General features: G+C 46.2%; 1 protein-coding gene across 3 annotated transcripts; it reads right to left on the reverse strand.

Moving 5' to 3' along the window:
- Window positions 1-5,752: 5,752 nt before the first annotated feature.
- On the reverse strand, window positions 5,753-16,665 carry LOC114887778 (zinc finger protein 416-like). Of its 3 annotated transcripts, XM_029209646.1 has the most exons (5): window positions 16,601-16,665; window positions 15,890-16,087; window positions 15,282-15,320; window positions 14,729-14,855; window positions 5,753-10,041 (listed from the first exon to the last, which is right to left on the reverse strand). In XM_029209646.1, exons 2-5 carry the CDS (start codon window positions 15,920-15,922, stop codon window positions 8,471-8,473), a joined length of 1,770 nt encoding a protein of 589 aa, XP_029065479.1. In that variant the 5' UTR covers window positions 15,923-16,087; window positions 16,601-16,665; the 3' UTR covers window positions 5,753-8,470. The 3 variants fall into 3 exon arrangements, with proteins under 3 accessions (XP_029065479.1, XP_029065471.1, XP_029065487.1); XM_029209638.1 differs by lacking the exon at window positions 16,601-16,665 and having other exon boundaries at window positions 15,890-16,130; XM_029209654.1 differs by lacking the exons at window positions 14,729-14,855; window positions 16,601-16,665 and having other exon boundaries at window positions 15,890-16,130.
- Window positions 16,666-17,430: the final 765 nt, after the last annotated feature.

Below are 17,430 nucleotides of genomic sequence, written 5' to 3' on the forward strand. Positions count from 1 at the left end.
TGCCTTGGAAGGGTAGCTGGGTTGGAGCAGCCCTGGCAGGGAACAGTTTATTGGGGTTTTCTGTTTTGTTTTTTTGTTTTTAATGTATTTGGCTACATTGGCTCTTAGTTGTGGCAAGCAGGATATTCACTGCAGCATGTGGGATCTTTTCATTGCGGTGCATGGGCTCTTAGTTGCACAGGCTTCTCTAGTTGTGGCCCATGGGCTCCAGAGTGTGTGGTCTCAGTAGTTGAGGTGCATGGGCTTAGTTGCCCTGCAGCATGTGGGATCTTATTTCCCTGACCAGGAATTTGACCTGCGTCATTTGCATTGGAAGGTGGATTCTTAACCACTGGACCACCAGGGCATTCCTTTTATTAATGATTTCTTTTCTCTTTCTTTTTAAAATTAATTTATTAAATTTATTTTTGGCTGCGCTGAGTCTTGTGGCTGTGCATGGCCTTTTCTCTAGTTGCAGCGAGCAGGGGCTACTCTTTGTTGTGGTGGCTTTTCTTGTTGCAGAGCACACACAGGCTTTAGACATGAGGGCTTTGGTAGTTGCAGCATATGGGCTCACTTGCAGCACGTGGGCCCTAGAGCACATGGGTTTCAGTAGTTGCAGGGTGTGGGCTCAGTAGTTGTGGCACATGGGCTTAGTTGCTCCACCACATGTGGGATCTTCCTGGACCAGGGATTGAACCTGTGTCCCCTGCATTGGCAGGCAGATTCTTAACCACTGGACCACAAGGGAAGTCCTATTGGCGTTTTCTTAAGCAGTACTTTAGGGAAAATTTATCCCACATTTAACACTTATAGAAAAAAATGTGTCAAATCAAGGAACTCAGATTCCACCTTCAGAAACTAGGAAAAGAAAAGAGAAATCCAGAGAAAGCAGAAGAAATTAATATCAAATCAAATATGAATGCCCTACAACTACTGAGCCTGTGCTGTAGGGCCTGCATGCTGCAACTTCTGAAGCCCTTGCACCTAGAGCCCATGCTCCAAAACAAAGAGAAGCCAGTGCAATGAGAAGCCTGCACACCACAATGAAGAGTAGCCTCTGCTCACCACAACTAGAGAAAGCCTGTGCTTAGCAACAAAGACCCAACACAGCCAAAAATAAAATAAAATTTATTAAAAACAAAAAAAACAAAAAAATAAAATTAACAAAACAACAACAACAAAAAACAACCCAATTGAGAAATGGACAAAATGGGAATTCCCTGGCAGTACATAGATGGCCAACAGGCACATGAAAAGATGCTCAACATCACTAATTATTAGAGAAATGCAGATGAAAACTACAATGAAGTACCACGTCACACTGGTCAGAATGGCCATCATCAAGAAATCTACAAATAATACATGCTGGAGAGGGTTTGGAGAAAACGGAAGCCTTCTACACTGTTGGTGGGAATTAAATTGGTGCAGCCACTGTGGAGAACAGTATGGAGGTTCCTTAAAAAACTAAAAATAAGAGCTGTCATATCCAACAATCCCACTCCTGGGCATACATCTGGAGAAACTCTAATTGGAAAAGATAGTGCACCGCTATGTTCATAGCAGCACTATATACAATCACCAGGGCATGGAACCAACCCAAGTGTCCATCTATAGATGAATGGATAAAGATGTATATAAGTTAGGAGTATGGGATTAACAGATACACACCACTATATATAAATAGATAAACAATAGGATTTACTGTATAGCATAGTGAACCATATTCATTATCCTGTAATAACTTGCAATGGAAAAGAATCTGAAAGAGAATATGTTTTACATATATAATTTTGTAAAATATATTTTACATATTTTGATAGATGTACTGCAAAGCGATTCAGTACACCAGAAACTAACACAACATTGTAAATCAACTATATGACCATAAAAAGACATTGTTTAAGAAAATACACATACCAAACAAAAGTATTAAAATAGATACGAAAATTTTTCTTTTTTACAAGATCCTCAGCAAGTGAAAGGAGAGCCCAGTCTACAAGCATGATAGGAACCTACTAAAGAATAAACTATTAGGCTATTTCTTGGGGTGGAACTATCAGAGTCTGACTTGGGATGGAAAGGGCTTTGAGCCAGGGTTGCCAGTTCAGGATGTGTAGTGAATTCCATCAGTGGCCTCATTCTATCCACGTGCCCCCATCTCCTCCAATGCTGCCACCCAAGCCCTCCCTACAGAGAGAAGGTGCCCACCGACTCCTCACCTGTTCCACCTTGCCCTTCCTGCCAACGCCCTGAGTTCTGCCTCCTGCCATGGTCTTCATGGGATAACCCCCATCCAGGCCAGAAGAACTCCGTATGGGTGGGGGAATCTTGTGTGACGGGGCTGCCAAGAACACCTCAGTGGGCCGTACCAGTCACTGCAGGTCTGGGCTGGTCCGGATGGCAGTCACCCTTGGGATGAGGTTGGCACTGGAGCCGGCCAGGTCTGTGCACAAGTCCTAGAAGGAAACAGAAGGGGAAAGCTGAGGGGACCAAGCAGGTTCTGGATACAGGTGGAGTGAGAGGGAGGAGAAACTGTCCTGGACTGCTCATTTCTTTTTATATGCCCCTCATCCTGGCTGGAAGGTCTCCCCCTTTCCTCCCAAGAATTCTGCCGCGCACTGCCTTTCTCCTCCATCCTGCGACTGCGTTCCCGTTATTCCCTCAGCATCACCGGCTCGAAAGGGGGTTCTTATAAATGTACCCGACTTCTGTTCTGATGCAGGAGCCCCTCAAGAGTCTCCCGAGTGAACTCGCTTTTTATCGGTGAGCCGCCTTACCACCCGCCCGCTTCCCCTCCTCTCCGCCCCTCCTGCCTGCTCCAGGCTGCCAGCGGAGGGAGGGCGCCCACTTTCTGCCGCCTCCCCGGGGAGCCGGGGTCCTGTGAGCAAGTCTCTGCTTGGCACGCGTTTGCTCGGCTCCCGCCGGACACAAGCCACAGCGGGCGGGCCGGAGCGCTCCGAAACAGCCGGCGCGGAAAAGGGACCATTCTTACCGGGACAAGCGTGCGTGCGCTTCCAGCAAGTCCAGGGCTCCCGGGACCGGGATGCTCCGGCCGGGACAGCCTCACTACCCGGCGAAGGAGGGACGCCGAACCGCGAGTCCCGCGAGCTCAGCCTTCCTGCGCATGGTCGGGAGAGCCAGTGCCGGAGGACTCGGCCAGGAAGTGACAGCAGGAGGAACCGTCCGCGGCCCGGAAAGCGATGCAGCAGCGGGAGGACAGCACGTGGTAGCACGCCAGGCGGTAGCGGACGTTGAAGCGTGGCGTGCGTTGAAGGCGGAAGAATTCAGGGTGGTGGTAAGGTGCGGCTGGAGCGGGGCCGGGGCGGGGCGCGGTCCCTGCCCATCAGGCCGGCGGTTGAGTCCCCGCCTGAGGAGCTAGCAGCCCAGAGGCGGGAGCAACCGGCACCGCCTCCACTCTTTATAACAGTGTTTATGAATGAGCCCTTACGTCATGGGGTAAACCATCGTGGCGCCGGAGGGGTGGCGTGCAGGCCTGGACACATCTGCGCCCTCTTGGCCGCCCTCGCTTCTCTCGCAGCCCCTGCCGCCCGTCTGCCTGTGTTCCTCTATTATAGAAGCGTTTAAGTAATGGGGTGTTAGGGTCCCGTGAAGCCCGCAAATTGAGCGAATTCGGGGATGACCTCCCCCAAGAAGGCAAGGAACGTCCGTGAAGCCTGCTGACGTAACCTCCTTTGGGCATTACCTAATTTGGGGGAGGAGCAGGCGGGAGCCGCTCCCGGGTACAGCCCGCCAGAAGATGCAGGACGGGGCAGACAGGGCCGCGCAGAGCTCCCCGGACACTCGCACGTGTTCAAGGCGGACCCTTGTGCCCCGGGCCTGGTGGGGGCGCCTTTTTGCCAGTGTAGGGAGAGAGCCGGAACAATTCTGGGTCTCATGTATAGAAGAAACAGGTCCAGGACTGCAAGGGGGTAAGCCGCGGTCCTGGAAGGAATGCGCCCCGACCCCCATTTCCGATGTTAGTCCTAATTCAGTGCGAACGGTGGAAGCAGACCCTCACCCCCTCGCCCCAAGCCCCCGGGCCCGAGCAGTACTAGGATTGTCACTGCGTATGGAAGCAGAAATTCGGGGGGTGTCCAAAATAAGAGACTAGGATAAACGACTTCCATGCTGGGTTTTGTTTTGTTAAACTTTTTAAATGGAAACGGCGCATTTATTATTTTTCTCGGCCTAGGTGAGGATATTAGTGTTACTGTCAAATTCCGGCAGAATTTTTGGAAGCTGCATGCAAGGATGTCTGACCAGATCGTTAGCCTCGTTCTGAGGTGGGGCTCCGGAGACGCGTGGAGGGGGCACGTTTTGTGGACAAGATCATCAGTTCCGGGGAACCTGGTGGGGTAAGCTTCTTGGGGGAGCGCAAGTCCGAGCTGGGGAGGTGAGAGAGGTTCGTTCCTCCAGGGCGCTAGGCTGACTGACTGGGAGCCCCCAGCTGGTGATTTTCCAGCGCGGACTTGGGGCGCTGGAAGGACCGTGCACAGCACAGCCCAGGGCAGAGAACACTTACACACACACACACACACACACACGCACACCCCAAATCCAGAACATGGCAAATTCTGATGGGCAAATGACAGAGCAACTTCAACAAATGAATGGCCCAAGAATTTTAAAAAATGAAGTGATATCTATAAGTGAATTGAGACTTCCCAGATACAGCTACTAAAAGTCACATAGATCCGTTTTGGATCTGACTGCCTTAAAGAACAAACATATTTTTGGGAAAATTGAAAAAGAAACTGAACACTGAAAAAATATATATATTTTAAAATGTATTTATTTATTTTTGGCTGCACTGGGTCTTCGTTGCTGTGCGCTGGCTTTCTCTAGTTGCAGAGAGCATGGGCTTCTCATTACGGTGGCATCGCTTGTTGCTGAGCATGGACTCTAGGCACGTGGGCTTCAGTAGTTGTGGCACACAGGCTCAGTAGTTGTGGCTCATGGGATCTAGAGCGCAGGCTCAGTAGTTGTGGTGCATGGGCTTAGTTGCTCTGCCACATGTGGGATCTTCCCAGACCAGGGATAGAACCCGTGTCCGCTGCATTAGCAGGTGAATTCTTAACCACTGCACCACCAGGAAAGTCCTGAAAATATATTTTTAACAACTCAAAATTTTGTCTGAAAGTTATTAGGATTATGAAAGAGTCCTTACGTTTTGGAAGTACATTCTGAGGAGATTAGGCATTGAATGACAAGATGTTGGGATTATAAGTAACACAACCCAGTTATATGCGTGAGGACAGGTGAAACAAGAATGGCCATGAGTTGATCAATAATGATGGGGTTGAGGCTTCCCTGGTGGTGAAGTGGTTTAGAATCCGCCTGATAATTCAGGGGGCATGGGTTTGAGCCCCTGTCTGGGAAGATCCCACATGCCACAGAGCAACTAAGTCCATGTGTCACAACTACTGTGCCTGCGCTCTAGAGCCTGTGAGCCACAACTACTGAAGCCCACGTGCCACAACTACTGAAGCCCAAGCACTTAGAATCTGTGCTCCGCAGTAAGAGAAGCCACTGCAATGAGAAGCCTGCACACTGCAACAAAGAGTAGCCCCCACTCACCACAACTAAAGAAAGCCTGTGTGCAGCAACAAAGACCCAATGCAGCCAAAAATAAATAAATAAAACCAATTACTTAATTAATTAATTTAAAAAAGAGTTGTCATTTCCAAATTATTTTACTATGTTTTACTCATATATATTCCTGAGGTTATTTGTGACCACTCCATCAGCATGGTGGAAATACATTATAATATTGTGCTACTGCACACTCTTCCCAAATCCATGTTTAGTGCCATCCTTTTGGCAACTTGAAATTGGCCAGGATGGGCATAGATACACCAGAAAAACGGACAAAAACTCTACAAAATGGGCCTTGTTTATTTGAATGGCTAGACTTACGAAAGTGGTGGAGAATATGTTAGGAAGGTAGACAACGCTTGAAAGTATATAGCCTCTGGGAGTGTTACACTCCCAGAATAGCAACAAACAATTGAGAAAATATTCTGATAGTATTCAAAAATAATACTTCCTTTTAGTAAAGATGACACATCACTGCTGAGGAATGAGTGAAGTTCCAACACCTGTCTTTGTTAGACATATGTCTTTTATTTATTAATGGAAAAGGAAACATCAGCCAACATCCATTTCAAAATAAGCAACTGGTAGTAACAGTCGTTAAAGAAGATATACAAGTGGCAAATAATCAGGAAAAAAATGCTGGACATCATGAACATCAGAGAACTGCAATTAAAATCACAGTGAGATGCTATTACACCCCTGTTAAAACAGCTAAAATTAAACAGACTGACAATACCAAGTATTGGCAGGATGTGGAGGAATAGGAGCTCTCATATACTGTTGGTGGGAACACAGACGGGTCCAACCAGTTTAGATCACAATTTGGCCGTTTGTTAAATATTGAAACATTCACATACTCTGAAGTAGTGGCACAAGAGAATTAAAACACATATTCATATAAAGAACTGTATGCCTATGTTCATTGCAGCTTTATTTCTAACAACACCAAACTGGAAACAACCCAACTGCCCATTAGCAGATGGATGGATAAACACATAGTAGCATATCCATAGACAAGAATACTACTCAACAGTAAAAAAATGAACTATTCATACAAGCAACATTGATGAATTTCAAAATAATTAGGCAGTACGAAAAATATTAAAAAAAAAAGAGCAAACACTTTTATACTTCAATTCAACTAAAATTCTAGACAATGCAAACTAATTTATTGTTGAAGGCAGTAAATCACTGGACTCCTGTAGGCTTGGGAAGGGCAACGAGAGATTGTAAAGGGGCATGAGGTAAATCATGGTTATGTTCATTATCGTGATTCTGATGGTTTTATGGGTTTATACATATGGCAAAAATTTTCAAACTATATACCTTAAATATGTATAGGTTACTGCATGTCAATTATGCCTCAATAAAGTTTCTAAAACAAATCGTTCAAAATAAAAAAAATCTGGACCTCCCCCTCTTTCTGGAAACCAGAAAGTTTAACAACTCAATATTGACTCCACTCTATTTTTTCCCTTTCCGTGGGAAGGGCAGCCCTGAATCAGTGCTGGAAATATGGGCAAGCAATGGAGGCCGCTGCAGTCTGGGACAACAGGACCACTGGCTGGACCACAAAAGTCACATCCCTGGACAACAGGATCTCCATTCTCTCTTCTCATTTCCCTGCCTTTACAGTAATGGACTTGAGTTGACCAGCCCAGAAAGACAATGAGAATTCACAAAACCTTTAGATTGTTTGCTGACAATGAATTCAGCTATAGGAGGTACACAGCCTTTGGAGGGTCTGTGATTCCTCACAGCCATAGTCACTGGAAGATTTATGGACGCACATTAGAAGAGGCACACTCCATTTAATTTGCTGCATGCTCTTCCACTGACTATTAATCCCACCCAGGATTTTACTACCAAGTATGGTTGAAAACCGGCTCCTGTAGTGTGAGGAGGGATACCAGTCCACAGAATTATGAACATCAGGACACTTGGTTCCTTTGTAGAACCCACTGAAAAGCTTCCCCTCAACAGTGCTGGGCATTATAGGACACCCTCTGGGAATATGAGACAAAGTCATGGCAGTCCCAAAGGCCCTGGAGCTTGCCAAAATAAGTGACCCCTCCTCAGGGTAACCTGTGGTCATACAATATGTAGACTGCCAGGTCCCAAATTAGGACCACAAAGCATTATTTTAGTTCCTAGGAGATCTTGGGGAGCAATGCAAATTAGGCTAAAACTAGAATGAAAACTATTCTCCTGTCATTATACTGTCCCTGCTGAGGCACAAGAGGCTGAGGACCCATCCCTTCATACAAACAGGCCAATTCTGTTTTCCACCCACCCCCCGCAGTGAATACAACCCCTGAGATTAAAGGTAGATTAAACAATAAGACCTTTATTGCTACACAAACCAGAGCAATGGTGGGGGGAGGGGGCAAGGCAATTACCAGTTGGTGACTTTGAGGCAGGAATATCAACCAGAAATGTCATGTGAAACCAACAATTTTGATGAAGGGTCAGACTCATACTTAATCAACTGGAAATAGGAAAATGTAAGGGCACAGACTACTCAAGATTTCCTCCAGGGAATAGGAGAGAGCACAGACATCTGCCTTGTGTTAGCACATCAGGGTGACCAATGAAATACTGTGCAAGGCAGGAGAGGTGAGGTGGGTTCTACCAGAGAAAATATCAGAGATGTAACTCTGACAAGGGCCCTGGGGAGTTTAGAACATGGAATGTAGCTCCTGTAAGCTTCACAGGTCCCTGGAACTCATTGGGAATTTCACCCCTCTGGAAAGTGGGAGGTATGAGGTTCAATTTCAAGGCAGACGGCTCCCTCACAGAAGCTGTCTAGTGCTATTATAATGAATGAGGAGACAGCAATTCCTTGAGGTCTAAGGCCTTTCTCAGAGTGTGGACTTCCTTGTACTAAACAATGTTAGCTGTTTGGAGTAAAGGATTTCCCATACTTCCTGTGTTCATGGGGCCTCTCCCTGGTGTGAAATTTTCGGTGGAGATTGAGGCTGGAGTGCTGGCTAAAGGATTTCCCACATTCACCACATTCATAAAGCCTTTCTCCAGTGTGAACTACCTGGTGTTGAATAAGGACAGACTTTTGCCTGAAGGATTTTCCACACTGCCCACACTCATAAGGCCTTGCCCCAGTGTGAATACTGCAGTGCTGAATAAGGCTGGTGCTTCTACTAAAGGATTTCCCACACTTGCCACATTTATAAGGCCTTTCTCCAGTGTGAATTCTCTGGTGTTTAGTGAAGATGGCTCTTCTGCTAAAGGACTTCCCACACTGGCCACACTCAAAGGGCCTTGTTCTACTATGAATTCGCTGGTGTTCAACGAGGCTGTAGCTTTGTCTGAAAGACTGCCCACATTCAGCACACTCATAAGGCCTTTCTCCAGTGTGACATCTGTTGTGCCGATTGAGTTTGGATTTGGATCCAAAGGCTTTCCCACATGCCCCACACTCATAAGGCCTTTCACTAGTGTGAACTCTCTGGTGTCTAATGAGAGTGGCTCTTTGGCTAAAGGATTTCCCACACTGGACACACACAAAAGGCCTTGCTGTGGTGTGAATTCTCCAGTGTTGAACAAGCGTGAAGCATTGTCTAAAGAATTTCCCACATTCACTGCACTCATAAGGCTTTTCTCCAGTGTGGGTTCTCTGGTGCCGAACAAGATTGGATTTGCACCCAAAGGCTTTTCCACATTCCTCACACCCATAAGGCCTTTCTCCACTGTGAATTCTGCAGTGTTCAATAAGATTGGAGCACTGACTAAAGGATTTTCCACACTCGCCACATTTATAAGGCCTTTCTCCAGTGTGAACTCTCTGGTGTATAATGAGGGTGGCTCTTTGCCTAAAAGATTTTCCACATTCACTGCACTCATAAGGCCTTTCTCCAGTGTGGACTCTCTGGAGCTGAACAAGTGAGTACTTACAGCGCAAGGCTTTCCCATATTTGCTAGACTCATAAACCCTTTTCCTAGTAGAGACACTTGGGTGGTAAACAAGACTCTGTTTGTAGCTGGAAGCTTTCCCACATTCACACAACTTGTAATGACTTTTCCTACCATGAAAGGCCTCCCCACACTTGGTGATTTTGTTGAGTTTCTCACAAGTGGGAGTGATCTGGTGCTGGAGAAGACCCAAAGTAGCTGGGAAGTCCTTTCCAACCTTCCTACAGGTGAAGGGATGCCCTGACACATGGAATATGCAAATCTTTACAAATGATGCCCTATCCATGTCACTTTTCTTTGCACTGAAATGCTTCTGAAGCTGTCGTAGGTTTGCACATGCCCCAGTCAAGTATGGTTTCTGCCCAGGTAGGCAAGCCAAGTGCAAAATGTCTTTCAGGATTGGGACACATTTCTCACAGAGGTGAGCCTTCTGGCTGATTGGACCTACCTTTGGAGTCCTGACCTGTGACAAAACTTCTAGGGAAACATTTTGCTCAGAAGGTGTCTCTTTCTTCTCTGTTCCATGCAAACAAACTGAAAGAAGAGAAATATTTGTGAATCATGCTGATTATGGTGGGAGAGTATTAATCATGTTCTTTTTTAAGCTTTCTGTATAATATGATGTTTTGACATCTTAAAAAACCTTCACGGGCTTCCCTGGTGGCGCAGTGGTTGAGAGTCTGCCTGCCGATGCAGGGGACACAGGTTCGTGCCCCAGTCCGGGAAGATCCCCCATGCCGCGGGGCGGCTGGGCCCGTGAGCCATGGCTGCTGAGGCTGCGCGTCTAGAGCCTGTGCTCTGCAATGGGAGAGGCCACAACAGTGAGAGGCCCACGTACCGCCAAAAAAAACCCCCCAAAAAACAAAAAACCTTCACGGCCAGGGAAACAGTGGACTTGAACACTATAAACTAAATGTATCTAACAGACATATATAGAACATTTCATCAAATACAGAACACACTCTACTCAAGAGTGCAGGGAAAATTCTCCAGGATAGATCATATGGTAGCCTGCAAAACAAGTCTTAACCAATTTAAGAAAACTGAAATCATATCAAGTATCTTTTCTGACCAAAATAAGATAAACATAGAAAATAATGACAGGAGGAGAATGGGAAGATTCACAAATATGTGGAAATTAAATAACACACTCTTGAACAACCAATAAGTTAAAGATGAAATCAAAAGGGAAATCAAAAAATATATTGAGACAAATGAAAATGGAAACACAAAATACCAAAACTTACGGGACCCAGCAAAAGCAGTTCTAAAAGGGGAAGGTTTTATAGCAGATACATATCTACACTAAGAAAAAAAGAAAGATTGTAAACACACTATCTTCACACTTCAAAGACTAGAAAAAGAACAATCTAAGCACAATGTTATCAGAAGGAGGGAAACAGTAAAGATAAAAGTGGAAATAAACAAAAAAGAGACTAGAAAAACAATAGAAAAGATCAAAACTAAGATTTTTTTGAAAAAGATAAAATTGACAAACCTCTTAGACTAAGAAAAAAAAGAGAGGACTCAAATAAATAAAATTATAAATGAAAGAGGAAACATTACCATTGATCCCACAGAAATACGAGGATCATAAGACACTACTATGAATAATTATACACCAACAAATTGGATAACCTAGAAGAAATGGATACATTCCTAGAAATATACAACCTACCAAGATTTAATTTTGAAGAAATAGAAAATCAAAGAAGACCAATAATGAGTAAGGATATTGGATCAGTAATAATAAACCTCCCCCAAAAGAAAATCCCAGTGTTTGATGGTTTCACTGGTAAATTCTATGAAACATTTAATACCAATCCTCAAAAAAACTGAAGAGGAAGGAACACATCAAAACTCATTTTACAAAGCCAGTATCACCCTTACACCAAAGTCAGATAAGAACACTACAACACAAGAAAATCAAAGGCCAATATCCCTAATGAACATAGATGCAAAAATCCTCAACAAAATACAGTAAACCAAATTCAACAGCACATTAAAAGTATCATACAGGGCTTTTCTGGTGGTGCAGTGGTTAAGAATCTGCCTGCCAATGCAAGGGGCACGGGTTCGAGCCCTGGCCTGGGAAGATCCCACATGCCACAAAGCAACTAAGCACGTGTGCCACAACTACTGAGCCTGAGCTCTAGAGACCACAAGCCACAACTACTGAGACCATGTGCCACAACTACTGAAGCCTGCGTGCCTAGAGCCCGTGCTCCACAACAAGAGAAGCCACAACAATGAGAAGCCCGTGCACCACAACGAAGAGTAACCCCTGCTCACCGCAACTAGAGAAAGCCCACGCACAGCAACAAAGACCCTACACAGCCAAAAATAAATAAATAAATAAATTTATTTTTAAAAAAAGTATATACAGCATGTTCAACTGGGATTTACCTTTGGGATGCAAAGACATTTCAGCAAACACAATAAATGTGATATACCACATTAATAGAAAGAAGAATAAAAATCAGATAGCTGCTGAGCTTGCGCGTCCGGAGCCTGTGCTCCACAATGGGAGAGGCCACAACAGTGAGAGGCCCATGTACCGCAAAAAAAAAAAAAAAGAAAAAAAAAAAGAAACTAAGAACCAATTCCTTTTATGATGATAAAAAGACAAAACAAAAAACACCCTTAGGAAGAGATTTAAACATGGAGGTGAAAGGATCTTTACACTGAAAACTATAAAACATTGATGAAAAATATTAAAGACAGAACTAAATGGCAAGAGGTCTTCTGTTCATGGATTGGAAAAATTAATATTCTTAAATATACTACCCAAAGCTATCTACAGACTCAATGCAACCCTTTTCAAAATGCCAATGGCATTTTTCACTGAAGTAGAAAAAAAATCCTAAAATTCATATGGAACCATAAAAGACCCTGAATAGCCAAGGCATTCTTAAGCAAGAAGAACAAACCTAGAGGCATCACACTTCTTTTTTTTTTTTTTTTTTTTCTGCTGTACACAGGTCTCTCACTGTTGTGGCGTACAGGCTCCGGACGCACAGGCTCAGCAGCCATGGCTCACGGGCCCAGCCGCTCCGTGGCATGTGGGATCTTCCCGGACCAGGGCATGAACCCATGTCCCCTGCATCGGCAGGTGGACTCTCAACAACTGCGCCACAAGGGAAGCCCCATCACACTTCTTGATTTCAAATTATATATATTACAAAGCTACAGTAATCAAAATAGTATAGTACTGGCATAAAAACAGACACATAGACCAATGGAACAGAATAGAGAGCACAGAAATAACCCTCTGCATATATGGTCAACTAATGTTTGCGAAGGGGGCCAAGAATACAAACTAGAAAAGGGTAGCCTGTTCAATAAGTGGTGCTGGGAAAACTGGATATCTACATGCAAAAGAATGAAATTGGACCCTTACCTTACACCATACACAAAAACAACTCAAAATGGATTAAAAACTTACATGTAAAAAAAAAACCAAAAAAATTACATGTAAACTCAATATCAAAGAAAACAAATAAACAGCCCAATTAAAAAATGAGCAGAGGATGTAAATGGACTTTTTTCCAAAGAAGACATACAGATGGCCAACAGACACATGAAACAATGTTCAACATCACTAACCATCAAGGAAATGCAAATCAAACCACATGAGGTATCACCTCACACCTCTTAGAATGGCTGTTACCAAGACAACAAATAACAAGTGCTGGTGAGGCTGTGGAGAAAAGGGAACCCTTATGCACTATTGGTGGGAATGTAAACTGTTGCAGCCACTATGGAAAACAATATGGGGACTCCTCAAAAAATTAAAAATAGAACTACCATACAATCCAGCAATTCCACCTCTGGGTACTTCTCTGAACAAAACAAAAACACTAATTTGAAAAGATATATGCACCCTTCTGTTCATTGCAGCATTATTTACAATAGTTAAGATATGGAAGCAACCTAAGTGTTCTTACCACACACACACACACACCAATTAATAATGATGATAATAATAATAAAGAGGTGGGAGGCGGTGGATATGTTTATGGTCTTGATGGTGGTGATGGTTTCAAGGATATATACTTATTCCCAAACTTATTGAGTTGTATCCAGGAAATGTGTACACTTTTTTAAATGTCAATCATTCCTTAGTACAATGGTTTAAGTATAATGGTTTAAATATAAATAAATAAATAACTTTTAACATTTACTAAAAGGGACCAATGGTCAAACTTCGTAAACGTAATTATTAGTGGAGCTCAAATTATATGTGAGGATTCCACTACTTTTTTGGCCACACAGCATGCAGGATCTTAATTCCCCGACCAGGGATCAAACCCACACCCCCTGCAGTGGAAGGACAGAGTCTTAACCACAGGACAGTCAGGGAAATCCCAGGATTACACTATTTTTACACACCATAACTGTATACTCTTAGGAATGTAACTAAATACAAAACAGAGAAAAATAGGTATGTCTCACTTGAACTGTAGCCTTTCTTAAATTTTCCAATGTCATAGCACCCAAAACTATCCCATATTGGGCACAGCTGCTCTAACATGCTGAATAATAATTTTAAATTAACATAAGTCTTTGACACAAATTGGCTTAATAAAATGGTACCTCACAGGCCACCCAGTTAAAATAGGTAATATAGCCCAATGTATGTTAAAACAGGGCCTTCAAGGATTAAAACTTACTATAGAAAATCTAATAAATGAAGGGGTGATTATCCTCACTGCTTTTCCATTCTAAAGCCCAATTATGTCTGTCCTTAAATCTGGAAAAATTAAAGGTGCCTCATGGTGGATTACTATAATATTGTGGTCCCATCCATCAGGACCCCATATCTAACATCAGTAAAAATTATATATCATATATACATATTGTTAAATACTAATTATAAATATTATTAAAATTACCGACTCAATCAGAACTCGGGACACCAGGTGTCATGGATCTGGACACATTCATTCTGCCAGGGTGAGGGCAAACAAGGTGAGATGCTTTGTTTTAGGCTGACTGCAAGACTCCTAAATCCGAGATCCTTCCCTGGAAGCTTGGTGCAACAGGATTTAGAACTACTTGGGGCGGGCAGTGCACACAGCTCAGCACTGGTACCCACAACACATATGCCAAGAAAGTGGGGAAGTTAGCAGAGCCCATGGTCTGTCTGTGGAAAGGGCAGGGCTGCCTCTGGGGGACAGAAGGTAAGATAGAGACCAGGACCCTTGGGTGAGGGCCTTACCCATTGAGGCTGTAAGTAAAAAGTTCTCCAGCATCACCTTGTGGTACAGGCGTCTCTGAGCCTCATCAAGGAGCCCCCACTCCTCCTGCGAGAAGTAAATGGCCACGTCCTCAAAGGTCACACAGCCCTGCCAGGATGAGGACAGATCATTCCATGATCAACTTCTCTTCTAGGACCCAAGTTCCTTCACCCAGACATCCGTCCCCTGCTCATCCTCCTTCCAGTGTTCCCACCTTAGAGGAAATATCAGGCCCTGGGGCCTCAGATACCTGCTCTCTTCTCATGGTATCAAGATCACTGTGTCTGCTCACACCAACAACAAGCACGTGGGCAGGGAGACGCCATCTAAACTCTGAGCCTGGCATTAGGGCATATGTCCTCTTGTCAGGTAATTCCCCTGGAGTCCCAAATTGTGCCTCCCAGAGACAACCAAATGTGGGCTTGGGGTTTCTTCAGGGTCTCCAGGTCCATGGACTGGAAAAATCCCAGGACACAATCCCAGAGACAAAGGGTTGGTCAGGACCATTGAAGGCCTGGAATATCCTCCACTCACCTTTGTACAGTCCATAAGCACTTCTGTAGTCATGGGAGTCTGTAGGAAGAGGGAGGTCATTAGAGGGATGTAATCATGGCAGGCTCAGTAGGCTCAGGTCTCCCTGTACCCCTGTCCAGCCCTGGAGCAAGGTGACCTGGGATGACTGCATTATCTCTGAGTCTCTGTTCTTCGTGCTCTTACAACTGTATGATCTTGGATAAAAACTCAACCGCCCTGTGGCTCAGTGTTTTCATCCTCTTTCCAGTCTGTTCTTACTCTGAGCAACTTCTGGAAAATTTGAAAAGCCTAAGTCACACCATGTGCCTCTTCTATTCACAACCCTCCATACCATCCTGAGATTAAAACTCCTCAACTTGCCATTCCAAGTGGGAATGATTCTGGCTCAATCACCCCTCCACATCTTTACATAAACCGGTCCCTCTGCCTGTAACACTCTCCCAACATCTCATCACACTGTTTTTTAGATATGGGGACTCCACCCATGAGATCCTCACTCTTCTGGACACAGGGATCTATACTGCATAGACATGAGCAGGCGCCCCGCACTTGGGTCTATAGTGTCTGGTGGGGTGAGGGCGGTCAAGGCCCGTAGGACGAGCGTTTACCTGAGGCGGGTCCCTCGGCGCGGCCGCCGCCATCGGAGTCTGGGAGGAGCGAGGTCTTAGGTGGTGGGCGACAGAGACGGAACTCGTGTACAATCGTCATCTACCGCCGCGGCTCTGCAGACTCGCCGCTGTGCAGTGGGGACAACCTCTCCTCTAAAGCCTCCTCGCTCTGGTCACCCCGATCCTGACTCCGCTCTCCTAAAGTACCCGTATCGCTGTTGGACACTGGAGCAGCCATAGTGACTGCCACAACAGCGGCGCCGGAAGTCCCACCCACATCCTCTGGTCCGAACGAAAAAACGCCCTGCTTTCGGGCGTTCATTGGCTGCTAGTCTTGGCCCTCGGCCTCCGGCATTGTGGGTAGCGTAGTTCCCATGGCCCCACCAGCCACAGAGGAGGGCGCCCACACCGAGATCACAGAGTCCCGGAGGCCGTGTTAGGGCTCTATGGCCCGGGCGGCGGTCTACCCTGTGGGCCTGTACGGAGGTTGCCCGGAAAATGTCCGGATGAGGGGTCGGCGACGCTTCGACCCCATATGGGAACCCCTACGCTGACCCGGGTGGTCGCGGGCTACATGGGAGGTCTCCCCCGGCGCGGGGGTTGGGGGAAGACACAGAACCCTTTGCGAAAAGTCCTGAGTTCCCTCCCTGGTGTGAGAGCCGCTCCCACCCCTCTCCGACCCCTGACCGCAAAACGGGCTCGTGATCTGACCAGATCAGGGTTGGCAGGTTTGGCTGCGCCTCCTGGGGTGTCGCCTGGAAAGGTCGGGAGTTGACTTTGTAGGCGAAAAGTTGAGACTCTGCCTCAAGGGCGTCAGGCGGGGACTCGGCTTCCGGAGAGCAGCGCGGACTTGTCGCTGGCGACCGGGGTGTGCGCTTGACCTCTGTAGGGGGAGGGCTGAGGACCTTCGTCCTGGGACCAGCAGTAGAGACCTCGCGCCTGAAGCCCAGAGGGGCCGGGGGAGACCGTCAGGGGGCTCCAGGTTGACCCTTCCCAGGAGGACTCTGGTGAACCCGGGAACCTCCGCGGGGTCTGGAGGCCCTTTGAGCGTCCCTGCAGCTCCCTGCTCTCCCCCGGTGAAAGGCCCCAGGGCAACTCGTAGCCCGCATCTCTCCTGGACCGGCCGGCGCCCCCTGGCGGCTGCGTGTGAAAGTTGGGATTCGGCCCTTAGGTGAAAAGGGGGGACCGCAGACTCTGCGGCCAGGAATGGAGACTCAACCCCAAGGGGGGTGCCATTAAAGACGTCCACGGAGGTGCCCCCTCTCCCTGGATGTCTCCTCCGGCTCCCGCGCCCCCCTCCTCTCTGCCTGAGTCACTGTGAGCCCGCAGCCAGCGGGCACTGTAGCGTCCGGAGTTGCAGCCTGTCCCTCCTGCCACACCCACTGTGCCTAGGCCTCATTGTCCTCTCCAAGATGCGACCTCAGATCACACATGGCTTCGCTGCCTTGAAGTGCATCTGTTCCTGGAGGAAAAGAACTAACGGCGTTCCCTTGGAACACGGGAGAAGGGAGAGATTGTCACAGAACCACCCCCCCAGCGTG

This window comes from Monodon monoceros, unplaced genomic scaffold (genome assembly GCF_005190385.1).
Source record: "Monodon monoceros isolate NGI ecotype Baffin Bay Population unplaced genomic scaffold, NGI_Narwhal_1 Super_Scaffold_10, whole genome shotgun sequence".
Lineage (NCBI taxonomy): Eukaryota > Metazoa > Chordata > Mammalia > Artiodactyla > Monodontidae > Monodon > Monodon monoceros.

Bases quoted from the DNA above. Each gene is read 5' to 3' on its own strand.
- LOC114887778 (XM_029209646.1), bottom strand. From the start codon at position 15,922: ATGGCGGCGGCCGCGCCGAGGGACCCGCCTCAG. The intron at 15,321-15,889 runs GTAAACGCTCGT...CTCTTCCTACAG, and splicing joins CGCCGAGGGACCCGCCTCAG to ACTCCCATGACTACAGAAGT. The intron at 14,856-15,281 runs GTGAGTGGAGGA...TCATCCTGGCAG, and splicing joins TGCTTATGGACTGTACAAAG to GGCTGTGTGACCTTTGAGGA.